This window comes from Rhizophagus irregularis, chromosome 24 (genome assembly GCF_026210795.1).
Source record: "Rhizophagus irregularis chromosome 24, complete sequence".
NCBI lineage: Eukaryota > Fungi > Glomeromycota > Glomeromycetes > Glomerales > Glomeraceae > Rhizophagus > Rhizophagus irregularis.
Genome location: NC_089452.1, coordinates 920,007 through 934,589, shown reverse-complemented (window position 1 = coordinate 934,589; position 14,583 = coordinate 920,007). Strand labels below are relative to the sequence as shown.

The following is a 14,583-nucleotide window of genomic DNA, read 5'->3' as shown; positions in this document are numbered from 1 at the left end:
TTTTTTTTTGAAAATTGACAAAATAATTTTTGTGAAAAAAATGAGAAATTATTCAATTTTTTTACTTGGATACCGAGATGTGAACAGATTCTTAATTTTGATTATTTATATATTGCGGATATCATAAAATAATTATGCGGGTGGATGTCATTTGTACTTCCAATCGCATGACAATTACGCGAGTGTCACTTATTTTTCCAAACGTATAAACTGAATCCATTAATCTAGATAAAAAAATTATGCTTTCAATCTTCCAAGTGTATATCATACCACTAATCAAACTAGAAATAGTGATCACATATTTATTCACACCACTTATTTTGTTCTAAAAATTTGTAATTGCACAGAAAAATGAATAATTAGTTATTCAATTTGTTCAGATAAAGACATCATGATCATTGCAGCAATAATCGTACTACCTTAACATATAATACAGGGTGACGAATGTGGTCAGGATATCTTCTGTGGCATAATAACGTGATATACGACAGCCACATGTTGTGTAATATGCAAAATTACTGTTTAAGGGAAGACTTAATTGCAATAGCAATGATAAAATAGGATAAACTAAATGAAACAGAAAATAGCATGATTTCGCATACCACCACCTCATATTATTATTTTGTTTATTCAATTATAGTTCGTCATATTTGATTTACTTAACAAGATAGTTTGGCTTCATCCGCTAAATAATTTTTATAATAACTGGACGAAAAAGATTGTGCACTACTTCGTTACTTTCCGGGCAGAATGTTTACACAAATAAGAATAAGAAACACCCAACATCATGAGATATACATCTGGGAGGCGTGAACGCCGTTTATGATTCCAACTGAAGCTGTTCAATAAAATTCACACTGAATCAGCAGGTATTTGATCTAAAAAAAGTAAACATAAGGTTTTTATGTTCTTTTGTCTACTAAATGGCGTATCATCACGCATAAAAGGGTGAAATAATACCTTATAAGAACAAACAATTAGTAATACACACAGAGATTATTCGGAATAAAATCTCTGACGTAGATATTTTTATCTTACAGACTAGGTCGCACAAGCATATTAATGATCACAAGAATAATGAAAACAAGCAAACATGACCCGAGGTTACAGTCTCGTAGTTGATGGATTCGTGTGATGTACCTCAAGAACTATACTCATAATCTGTAGTTATTATATCCCATTATACTATCATACACTTTTGTTAAAAGTATGTCGTATTTATTCTTAACATACTCCAATTATCCATTCATCGCAGTTCAGTGATATTCTTACATTAGAGTAATTTATGAAACGTTTCATTGATTCCAGCATCATTATGAGGTTTAGAAACATTTAAGCAAATACTGTATCCTCCTATTTTCTCTTTCGTTCAATATTCAAAATTGGCATACTAGAAGAAATATAGTATTAAACTGATTCGAAAAAGTTTGTACTTCAATTTATGTCTTGTTGAACGTCAAAAAGGACAAGAAAATATCAAGATTAACTAAGTCCGCATTGGCTTAGAACGGGTAACAGTTAATTTAAGGTGATTTTAGTTATCAAGTCAAATTAATTTAGGACATAATCACGTTTGTGCTACAACAAATATAATAAAAAAGTATTATTTCATTGTATTTTATGATAATTATTTGCATGACATTTAAATCCACTATTTAAGTAAATTTTTATTATTTAGATTGAAGGGATAATGATTAAAGGTCTTTCGGGATAGTAAATCTTATCGTTATTTTTATACTTTTTGATAATAATCATACTTTATTATTTGACTTGTAAATATTTAATTTTAAATTCTATGAAAAAATAAAGTATTGACTATCAACCCGAATTTTAAATTTCTTACAACGTAAAAAACGCTAACGCTAACATCAAAGTTCTACATAAAGCAATATGTTCTACATTCGATGACATAAAGTAACTTTATCAAAATTATGCATATTAGTAGAGTATGTATAAACTGACAAACCCTTTTTTATATCGTGCATCATAGAGATGCGATACGAAGTCCGTCTATCTGGTGTAAGACTAACGCCCGTGATAGATCACATTGCCACCGCAGTCTTAACACAAAAGATACTTTATTAATAATATAAATAAATACAATTGTATGCTTGGTTCATAATAACTAAATAAAAATAAAAATTAAATTTTCTAAATTTATAAATTTTTCCATTTTAAATCACTCAATTTTAAATTTATCAACTTTGATCTTAGCGAACCTTTTTCTCAGAACCACATTTTCTGACAAAATATTATTTTCAGCCATCAAAAATTATGAACTTTACGAAATTCCTTTTTTTCGATCTTCATCTACTTAAAATATCAGTTTCCATTACATATGAATCAGTTTATCCTCGTGGCTCATGATCCAGGAGGGTTTCACTAAAATATTCAACATATTTAATACTACGCCCCACAATTACCAAATTCACTAATTACAGCTGTTTTCATAAGACCTGGGACAAAATAAATTTTTGAACCCGACCGCTGACCCACCGATCCGGTTCAGTTGTTATTTATTTTACAAATCAAAACAATCAAATCTGGATCACGTGCCCAGCTAAAAATACCGGATCGGCGAATCGGTGGATCGGGTTCAAAAATTTAGTTTGTCCCAGGTCTTATGAAAACAGCTGTAAGTCACGGCATTACACCGGTAATCGGGATAATCCGCCTTAAATCAGAGATAACGGATAATTTCTGGATGCATTATCCGTCAGGATAAATCCAATTAGATAATCCAACAATAAATCAATAATACTAACTACTATTTAAAAAGTTGCAACGTCGGAGGCACGTGATTTTTAATGCCGGTCAGCACTACCAATTTCGCCAACACTATGATTAACTTGGACAATACATTTTAACACATGTTTTCAACCCGTGTCAGATTAACAGCTACAATTTTTGATAATCAAGTTGATTTTTATGATAGAACATTTACCACCATCACATTTTGGAAATAAAGAGAATACAAATATTTAAATATGAAAATTAGTACGCCATTACTGGAAGTGTGTAAGAATAGAGATATACAATGCTTTGAATATAGAATATAATAAAGATAAAGATAAAGTTTAATTCTTCAAAATATCTGAAAACTTTAAAAGTCAAAATGAAATTATTTAAAGGTATTTTATATAATAAATAAAGGATTTTTTTTTATGATATTTGTTTAGAAGTTATATTTAAACAGGATCTTTATTCTTTCAATTATGACCTTCAAAAAAAAATTATTATAGAGAACAACTATTTATAAAAAGTGTTAGATTAACTTTTTAGAAATCATTATATATTTAGTATTAATTCTTTGTTTTATTTTCTTTGCAAAGATAATTTTAAGGTCATTTACATAATTTCACCTATGACAGTATTTACGGGTAACACATTGATGAAAGACAAATACGGCTACTTAGGAAGTGCTTATTAAGGTGGTGCACGAGGAGGTGATGAATAAGGTTGGCACGTCGAAGCAGTGATGGCAAATGACTAGGTCATTTGCCCATTTTGAGATGACCTCCAAATGACCTTCGAATGACCTAGTCATTTAGGTCATTCGTCATTTGAGTCATTTAAAATTAATGCTTTATAATTCAGGCCAAGTTAATGATGCCGGCCAGAATTATGAACTTCTAATATCATGTGAAATTTTATCCATGAAATAGTGAAATTGTATGAATAGTTCTGGCCAGAATTATGATGTAATTTTTAAATGACTAGGTCATTCGTCATTTAATGTTGAAATGACCCAAATGACACGTGACCAGTCATTTGAGTCATTTGAGGTCATTTGGGTCACTGGCCAACACTGCGTCGAAGTTGAATTAAAACTTAGTCGGATGGGAGCGCTACATCGGAGATATATTAGCCACTAATTTACTATTAATTTAATTAGTCTTTAATGTACTTCGTACAATATGGTTTTGATATTTTCTTTTGAAATTGTATTATTTCTGTATCCTTGTCTAATAAAAAATAAATAAATAAAATAAAAAGTAAAATAAACGATCAATTGATAGATAAACCAAAATTGAATAATAAATTTTTTTTAATGAAAAAACAAAAAAAAAAGTGATTTTTTTTCTAGCTTCTAAAGAAAAAAAATAATTCTTTTCTAAGAAACAAAAAATACTTTTTTTCTTATTTTCTAATAAAGAAACGAAAAAATATACCTCTTTTAATAAAGAAATGAAAGAAAAAATGTTTTTTTAATAAAGAAACAAAAAAAATAACTTTTTCCTAATTTTTTAATAAAAAAAAAAAAAAGAAAAGAAATACCTTTATTCTAACTTACTAATAATGAAACGAAAAAAAAATACTTTTCTCTTATTTTCAACTAGGGTAATTCGCGTTCATAATATCTGGTGAATACTAACCGAAATTATAATTCCGAACCTAAAAAAAATGCATACAGCTAATAGTAGAACTTTCAGGATTCTTCATAATTATTGCATTATTTTAAATCATTAAATGCATTATAATATAATATTATTTATCCCACGGTTTCTAGTTAAAGTTTGTGATTTTTTTTCTTAATATTCTCACGGTGGTGTTCATATAAAAAGATGGGTAAAAGTCTATCAATACTGGTATAAAAGTCTCACGGCTGCGCCGTGAAAATCATTTGATATTGTCATGTGATCATCATGTGCCACTCCGAAATTGCAAATTATGAGGCGCCATGCTGTTCAAAAGTCTGATCATAATCAAAAACTAACCTGATCAAATTTTTCTATAATGCCTGTATTTTTTGATAAACAGAACTGAATGAGCTTTTCTCACCCCTGCTTTATTTTTTCATTGTTAACTTTATCTAATTATTATCATGAATCCATGATTGTTTAATGTTTATTCTATTACTCAAAGCAAAGTACATAGAGTTCATAAATGCTATTTAGAACATCAATTAAATTGAGGTTATGACGTTAGGAATATTTAAGTTATATAAACATCTGTGCTTTTATGATCTGATTTTCTTGTATACAGGTTTGTAAATTGTAATATAAATAAAATAGTATTTAAGATTCATTTGAAGAATATTAATTTAATTAATTAAATTTAACACAAATTTCAACTTGCTTAAAGTAATGAATGAATTTACCACAATAACTTTCATCCTTCAATATTATTCACGAATATTTTAAAATAATTTTCAAATCATGAAAATGCTCCATCCATATAATATTTATTTTACTATGATCTGCGATTATCTATTTATTAGCTTTTATTAGTATAACGCATCGGAAAAAAATATGGCCCGAAAAAAATTCTAGCTTTTGCTACTTCTGGTTAATAAAAGATTAAATGGATCACAGAATATGACAAACAAACATTTGAATAAAGTACGTCTTTATATTACATCATCAATTATTTCTATTTATTAAGAATCTTTTAATAATATAATTATATTTTAAATTTATTAAAATATAGCTAAAAATAAAGAATGTATAATGATTATAAAATTTGCCGAGAAAGGAAATTTTAAGAAATAATATTAATCTTTCAAATAATTTTAGCAAGATTTTAAAATTAAATTATTACATAATTCAATAATGAACTTACAAAGTTTACATGAATTAGGATATTTTCATAAAGACTTTCTCATAGTAAAAATATTTTACAAACTATTAATAAGTTTTTTATACCCTGTAAAAAATGTTGATCCGTGTTTGCATTTCATGTTTTTTCCATGAATGTATCATTTTCATGGAATTTATAGCCTTAAATCATTGGAATTTTCATCTCTCTAACGTGAATGTATTTTCACGGAATTTTTACGAAAGCCACGGAGAAATAATGGAAGTATTCGTATAAAAATTTTTTATAAGGATATTTCAGACTTTTTATTATCTAGACCAGCAATGAACAAAATCAGGTACAAAATAAAATAAAGTTTATTAAGGAAGTTAATAAATTATATAATAAATTAAAATGTTTTTGTTAGATTGTTGCGAAAACGAAAAGTAAAAATCTCTTTAAAAATGACCTCGTATTAAAATACTAACAACTAACATTTTTAGGTCTTGCAAATATTAACAAGAACGTATGAACCACTAAATAAGTTAAAAAACATAGTTAGAATTAAGTTATTAAAAATAATTCCTTTCGTTCAAATAGATACAGTATATCAAATAAACTTTTGCTAATCAAAAGAATCGTGTGGATCTTTCCTTTTGTAGATGGCTCCAGCTCGGTTTTTAGATGCTTGCTGGAATTATCGTAATTCCGGCCTGAAGAAGTTCATAGATAATGTTAAGATTAGACATAAGTTAATTAAGTTATGATCCATTGAAATAAATGCTCGAACAATTTTATTAATTTTATTTAGCTTCCAAAAAAAAAGAGTAGATATTTCAATTTTTTGTGTTCTTTTATATAAATCTAACAAGCAATTTGTTATTGCAGTCAAAGAAAAATTCTGCCTCTCAACAAGATATAAAGAAATAACTAATTATCCTTAAACAATACATTATATTTATATGAATAGTGATATATTTTTGGAGATATTTTTCTCATAATTATATCCGTATAAATAAAAAGAAAATGAAGTAAAAATGGTTTACTTAATAAACTCCCCTCAGGTCAAAATAACAATTATGTAAATCTTCATAAACTTATGAGGAAAACTGATGAATTCAGTTATATAGTTGTTACTTATACGCTACTATTTTGAATCCCTTATCAATTTGGATTATCCCTAACTTATTGTAATAAAACCAACTGAAAACTTTCTCACGACAAAAAATTTTACGATCATGGAAAAAAAATAATTAAATGTATAAAGTACCACATTTTCATAATTTTGTCATTTAATTTTAATGTTATTTTAAGTGAACTTTATGTTTAATCTTAATTTTTTTCTTTAATATTTTATTTAAATGGTAATCTTGTAATAAGTTTCTAAATTCGAACTCTTTTTTTTTTTCTAAGAAAATTCAACAGGTCCTTCATTACCATTTTCTGATAAATGAATAAATACTAATAACAGATTAGGCATACTTTCCTGAACATATCTCAGTTTGTACTAAAATATGGAAAATAATAAACATTGTTTTTTTATTGACTAAGAATTTTTACTTACCATAATATCAGCAACTACTATTAATAATCGACGAAAATTATTAAAATACTATTACTAACTAACAATTTTCCTGTTTTAAAACAAACTTGTAAATAATTGGTTACATTTAAAAAGCTTAAGATGGGTCAGGTCTAGAAAATTTTATTTTTTCTATTTATTTATTTTATTTTATTTTATTTTTCAATTAGTAACATATTTCTTTATTAATTAGTGAAAACATATAATATATAGATTACAAAATAAAAAAAAAAGAAATACATAGGGGCCGAGAGATAAAACTTTAACTAATTAGATATTAAAAAACCTATACCTAAGTTGGCCAGAATTAGAATGGAATGCAATATCTTAATGTTGGCCGCAACCAAAATAAATTTAATCTGGATTATAAAACTGCAGCAATATAATAAAGGGCAAGTTTATCCGCATGATGTTATGCCATTTGACCAGTTCAGAAATATTTCAGGATTTCGGAATTAAGTATCTGGTACATTGATATCGTATGTTTTGTCTCGGATAAGAAATCCCAAATATGAATGAATCATTTATACATTTACAGGCAAAACACAGTAAGTAAAATGCACATTAAGACCAAAATAATTTATAGTAAAATGCAATATGTTACAAATTTTATTAACAAATTAACAGTACCCCGGACAAGCGGCGTACTGATGGTTATTGACAAAAATATTTTAATCCCCATAAAGGACGAGTAAAGAAAAAAAGAAAACATCACGACTTCCATATTCTCACTTTTTTTTCAAAAAAAAAAAATGAAAACGGTTTTATTTTTTATGTAAAAAATCCATTTCTTTTTTTCCGAGTGTCTGAGAGAGACTTTTCCTATGTTTTTTTTTAAAAAAAATAATAAAATAAATAAATATAATCGCTAGTGATGTGTAATACATTTTTTTTATGAGAATTCTGTTGTTATTACCTTGACTTTAGGAATCAAAGTAATGGGAGTATATCTTCATTAATTGAACTGGAGGGATCAAGGTTATAAAACACGAACGTAACAACTTGGTATAAAGAAAACTGAGAGAGATCCTATGCTTCCTTGACTTGCGGGATGGAGATGGTAAAGTTACAGTACCGCAGGCGCGTGTACTGTTGGTTATTGATAAACTTGGAGTCCCCGAGGACGAGCTATGTTAAAAAAAAAACCATCCCGACCCCAAACTTAACATTTTCTTTTTTTTTCTGAAAATGTTTTGTCTGTATGTACTGTAAAAGGTTATTTCTTTTTTTCCAAGTGTTACTGAGAGATTTTTCTATGGCTTTTTTTCAAAAAAAAACAATAATCGCACTAGGCGAATTCAGACTGAGTTTGGTGTGTGATCCGCTAAGAATAATCGTGGATAAATGAATAAATAAATAAATAGAATCGTTAGTGATGTGTAATACATTTTTTTATAAGAATTCTGTTATAATTACCTCTAGGTCACTAACTTACGAGCAAGGTTAAAATAATAATAAAATGAATCGTACGAGACGAATTCATGACTGAGCTTTAGTTTGAGTCTTGAAGTAAGACCCCGTGTGATCCGCTAAGAATAATCGTGAAGGCGTATTCTGGAAAAGTTTTTGAGGAAACAAGTCCAACGAAATAAGTTAAAAAAAAAAAATCCACGACCCCCATTCTCTTTTTTTTTCGAGTGTCATTGAGAGACTTAAACCGAGCAGCTTTTTTTTAGAATAAAACAATAATAAATAAATAAATAGAATCGTGAGTGATGTTGTAATACATTATTTATGAGAAATTCTGTTGTTATTATTACCATGGCTTAATCAGGTTAAGCTTCTCTAGTAAGATTATAAAACACGAACATAACAACTTGGTAAAAGAATGTCTGAAATAGATCTGTGCTTCTTAAGCTTGCGGGATGGTGAATTAATTTGGTTTTATCGAACGCACGAACGTATAAAATGGGTATACGCAAAAGACGTATAAAGGGGTTTCGTAAAAAAATGTAATATAATGACAAAAAAATAAAATGAAGTCTCGCAGACGAACATTTTATATTAAGGAAAAAAGAATGAAGCTACCGCTCAAAAGGGATATGGTCATAACAACATTTTTTTTTTTTAAAAAAAATTTTCATTTTTTTTTGGATTTTTTTTTAAATTTTTTGTTAAGAAAAACCCTGAGACCCGTATACATATATATGTATAAAAATTTTTCACGTTTGGAGTAAATGATTTTATTTATTGATTCCTATTTACCATAAATAAACGTAGTGTCGAAACTTCTTAACTTCTTTATCTTCAGATGAGAATTATAATCTTAGATTATGAATAAAATTTCGATCTCAATAAAACAATTATAGTAAAGAGGTAAGGAAGATATAAAATAATCAAGAGTTGATCAATGTTGATCAATGTAATTAATGTAATTGACATCAGCCCATTCCCTATTATGGCGGATAAAAACCTGATATCCTATGTTTACTTTTTCTTATGGAATTACTTTTGACCAAAATGTACTAACTAAAATTTTCTGATTTTCTCACCCCTGAAAGTAAATAATAGATAGATAACGCATTTATAACATTGTAAAGTGAATATTTGCGAATTTTTTGCGCAGTTTCATAACGGCAACTACTGTATGTTATTATTTTGATTTACTATATCACTTTTCTTTATTAAAATAATCTTGATAATTAGAATTTTATAATTGCACCTATATAAATAAAAGAAAATTAAGTAAGATGGAATTTTAATAATTTATTTTAAGGCCCTGCTAAAATATTTTTTAAATTATAATAATTTCGGTCAGTGTCAAGAATTATCTAAAAAAGGAGCGATTTTCGTGATTTTGGAAAAATATCATGTGATCACTGATCATTTGTTTTATGACACTCAAATAACACACACTTGAATGAAATAAAAAGCCGATCATAGTCAACTACAAATTCTTTCACCAATCAAGCCTAGGCTTTATTGCCTGGTATAATATATATGTAATTGATAAAGACGCTCAAAAATGGTCAAATTCGGCCATTCAATCTACTATTTTTAATTCAATGATTAATAATTCATCTTTGCGACCCATCAAACAATTTATAGTTCAAGATAATATAGATTGGACTTTCACTTGGGAATGGATAAATAATAATCCTCTTGATACACCATGTAGTGAAAAATTATCAATAATTCAAGGAAGAAAAATTAAAAAATGTACTTTCACACATCCAACTGTATGTGGATATTCAACAGCGTAACTATCCGCGACTTTATCCTCAAGGCACCATCCCTTGCATAAAATGTAATTCTGTCAATGACAACAATGAACATATCGGCTTATGCCCCGCCCACTCTGATGCTATTTCGCAAATAATGATTGAATTTTCTGATATTTTACTCCATTTATTAATGGATATAGTGGACGACAACAAAAAATACGGTCTAATCGACACTATCAAAGGATCAATGTTATTTAATACGAACTTCGGTTCACACTTAACAATCGATCATCTTTTTTATTTACTAATTCATCATTTGGTCTCAAGAGACCTAACAGATATTTTTATAATTATATAAAACAAAAGAAACAACGTTTCAACACCTTCATAAAATATATGAAGTTAGTTATGGATAAAATTGACATTCTTATATGGAACTGACATTCCGATGCTGTTAAAGAATGGGAGCGTTCCTTAAATATAACGAAAAAGAAAAAGAAGTTTTATAAAAAACATCACTCGTCTAACAATGACCGCCCGGCTTTGAACGAAGATGTACCACAATGACACAATCGCACACCTGATCAACACAATTTCACCATAAAAATGGTTTATATGATGCTGATGCCCATATTAGATGGACATCTAGTAATTTTTTACATTCGGGTTCTTGGGAATCACATAGAGATCGAATTTGGTTCGATAATATAAATTTATTTGTTAATTTTAATTACAATATAGTGGGACGTAATTTAGATATTAGAATAATATTTTTATGTTCTTATTTTCTCTAGTTTTTTTATTTCCTTCCGTAGGGTGGTTGCGAATGACCTCGGGTCTTTTCCGTGGCGTAGCCGGCAGCTTCAAGGTCAGGAGTCATCATCTGCCCGGCTTCTCCGGCTCGTGATTTAGTTTGTAGTTTTAGAATTATATTCGCTGCAATTTACATGTAATATTGTTGTTTTGATAATTTGTACTACAGCTTCGTACGTTCTGAATTATAAAAATAAAAAATAAAAATAAAACACTTGAATGAAATAAAATTATTTTGAATGATTCATAAAAAATTAAATAAAGTAAAAAAAAATTAAATTCAGTGATTCTTCATGCAAGAATATAAATATATACATAAAAATAATAATACAATGTAAAATAAATATATAAAACTAGGGATTTTAACAGTCAGTCTTGGACTGTGTACGGACCATACTGAATTTAGCTGGACTGTTAAATCTTTATATTTTTAGAGAAATTTTCAATAAATATTTTCAAATATCTATAATAATAACTCACCATCTTTTAATCTAAATATTGGTTACATAAATTTTTTATACTATAACTATACAAATAATTAAAAGATCACCAAAAAATAATGATTCAGAGTCATTTATTACTTATAACTTTCCTTTGCTCTCGTCAAATTTCACTTTTCCTTTTATTCTTATTATCTTTATCTTCCAATGCCACCCTCTATAACTTTCACTTTTTGATATCTCTTACCTTTCCTCATTTTCTTTCACTCTTTTTACCTCCCCCTCTTTACTTACTCTTTTTCTTCTCTTCCCTCCCTTCCTCATTTCCATAATTAAGAGCATAGCGTATTTTAATACTGCAGTCTCATAATAGGGATGCCTTGGAAAGTTTTGGTGTGGTATAGTACTATGTGAGAGTTGGAGCATAGGGCGCTTACTTTCAGTAAGGAAACCAGCTCATTGCTACAGTTCTGTGATAAGACAAGGCTGAACATAGTGCAAGGAGATTACTTTGTTAAATTCATTTTTTTTTTACAGCTTAGTCAAGTAATGACATATATTAAAGCTTTTTAATTCAAAACATATATTGTGATATTATAAATAAAATCAAATTTGATAATTTATATTTAATATTGAATAAGTTACAAGAAAAATATAAAGATTTATTTAAATTACAAACTAAGAAACTAGTAAAATATTTTACTACTCTAGTCTTAGTGTTTAAATAATTCTGATAAAAATAAAAGAAAAAGAGAGAATATACAGTATATAATAATACTTGGATATAAAGATATAAAGTTGAAAAAAAGAAGGAATTATTTAAATTACAAACTAAGAAATTTGTTAAAATATCTTACTACTCTAACCTTAGTGTTTAAATAATTCTAGTAAAATAAAATAAAGATTTAATAAATGCATAATATTAAATATTCACTTAAAAAAAAAAAATATCATACATTTCATCAAAAAATAAATTTCATCAGTTATAATACCTAAAATGATTAAAATAAATAAATTAATTTCATATAATATAAATTGTTTGACATCTATTTTTTCTTATTTTGTATATATCATTAACATACCCAATGATTTAATCATCAAATTTTAACTTCACAATCATCCAGATTTTCAATTGCTAGGTTTTCATTCAATTTATCACTAGTAAAATCAAGTAATCGACTTGTATAATGTGCTTGTGGATGAAATTCAGTAGCAAGATCATTATTCCCAATTGGTGCATTTATAAATTCCATAACATTGCTTTTTATTTCTTCATTTGTTTCTTCATTATAATCAAAATTGAAAATCCAATTTCCAATAGCATATTTCACATCTGATGCAGATGGCCTTTTTAATGGGTCTTCATTCCAACATTTTTTCATTAAATCAACATAACATTGTGGAGTATTTTCAATAATTTCAGGACGGTCACCTCCGCAAATACTTAAAGTAAGTTGAAGATCATGTGCTCTATTAATAAATGGTGAAATTCCAGATGTAAATTCCCACATGATCATAGAAAAACTATATATATCACTAGCTGGAGTATAAGGTTTTCCTCTTAAAATTTCAGGTGCCATAAATGGTATAATTCCAAAAATTTCACCTTCTTTTAAAGAAGATTTTACAGGATGACACAATCCTAAATCACTAATAAAAACTAAATTACTATTAACATCATCTTTTTCCTTCTTTTTACCTTTTTTAACATGAATTAAAATATTGCCATCATGTAAATCACAATGAATAAGATTTTGTTTATGTATTTCATAAAGCCCAGAAATAATTTTATACAGCATATTTAACCTTTGTTTCCAATCATTTGTAATTACTTTAGATAAATTTTTTCTTAAATTACCATTATTTGCATAATCTATCACCACCATATAATTCGGGGTATTTGAATCTTTTGTAAATCCATATAAATTAATAATATCAAGTGAACCTGAACAAATTTCATGATATTTCCACTATTAAAAATAAAAAATTAGATATATAGTTTAAATAAAATTATAATTAAAATTTAAAAAATCAATATTGTCATAATTGCATATACTAAATACCTCATCCAAAAATTCATTTAAATTTTCATTCAAGTTATTAAGACACTTGAGAACTACTTTTTTGTTTTTATCTTTATTTAACCAAATAGCTTTATACACGGTACCAAATCCTCCTTTATCAAGATATACAACATCTTGAAATTTTTTATAAGGAATCCATTTTAATCTCTTTTCAGAAATAAATTTATTTAAAATTTTATTTCCACTTTTTCCAAATCTATATTTTTAAATAATAAATTAAATAAATTAAAAAATCATATTTAAATTAAAAAAAAAAATAATAAAATAATAAAATTAATACTTACTCTAAAATTTTAATTCGGAATATAATAAAATAAAAAACCTTAGTGATTTTTGCGTAAAATATATAATGATCAATAATTTATTATAAACTCACCAACTATATTTCCAGTTATTTTTAAATAAGTTTAGTTAGTTGAAACTAATAAATTAATATCACAAAAATATCATAATAAAAAATAACTTACAAGAATCTAATGTAAATTTTAATATTAAAAAATAGAAATTTAGTTAATTAAAATTATAAACGAATATTACATAAATATCATAATAAAAAAAAAAATAACTTACAAGAGTCTAAAATGAACCAAATTTTTTAATAATGAATTTAATTAATCTAAAATTATATATAAATATGTAATATAGAATTATAGCTTACCGTCTAAATAATTTTTCAAATAAAGGATTTAGTTAGTTTAACTAACAAATTATATAATTAAATATACAGTAATAAAATTAAATAAATTTTATAACTTACCAACTAAAATAAATTACAATTAATGTTTTAAATAAAGTAATTAGTTAGATTAGATTATATGTGAATATTATATGAACATATTAACGAATTAAACAAATAACTTATAACTTACCAACTAAAATAAATTACAAATAAATTTTTTAATAAGGGAATTAGTTAAAATTTAAATTGTAATAATAGAATTAAATATATAACTAATAACTTACAATCTGAAATAATTTTTATA

General features: G+C 26.6%; 1 protein-coding gene across 1 annotated transcript; it reads right to left on the bottom strand.

Moving 5' to 3' along the window:
- Window positions 1-12,613: 12,613 nt before the first annotated feature.
- OCT59_015919 (uncharacterized protein) lies at window positions 12,614-14,148 on the bottom strand (the record flags this gene model as incomplete). The annotated part of the gene is made up of 5 exons (XM_066132142.1): window positions 12,614-12,876; window positions 13,123-13,486; window positions 13,580-13,796; window positions 14,068-14,073; window positions 14,138-14,148. The coding sequence occupies 5 exons, from the start codon at window positions 14,146-14,148 to the stop codon at window positions 12,614-12,616; spliced, it is 861 nt and encodes a 286-aa protein (XP_066003160.1).
- Between the last annotated feature and the right edge of the window lie 435 nt (window positions 14,149-14,583).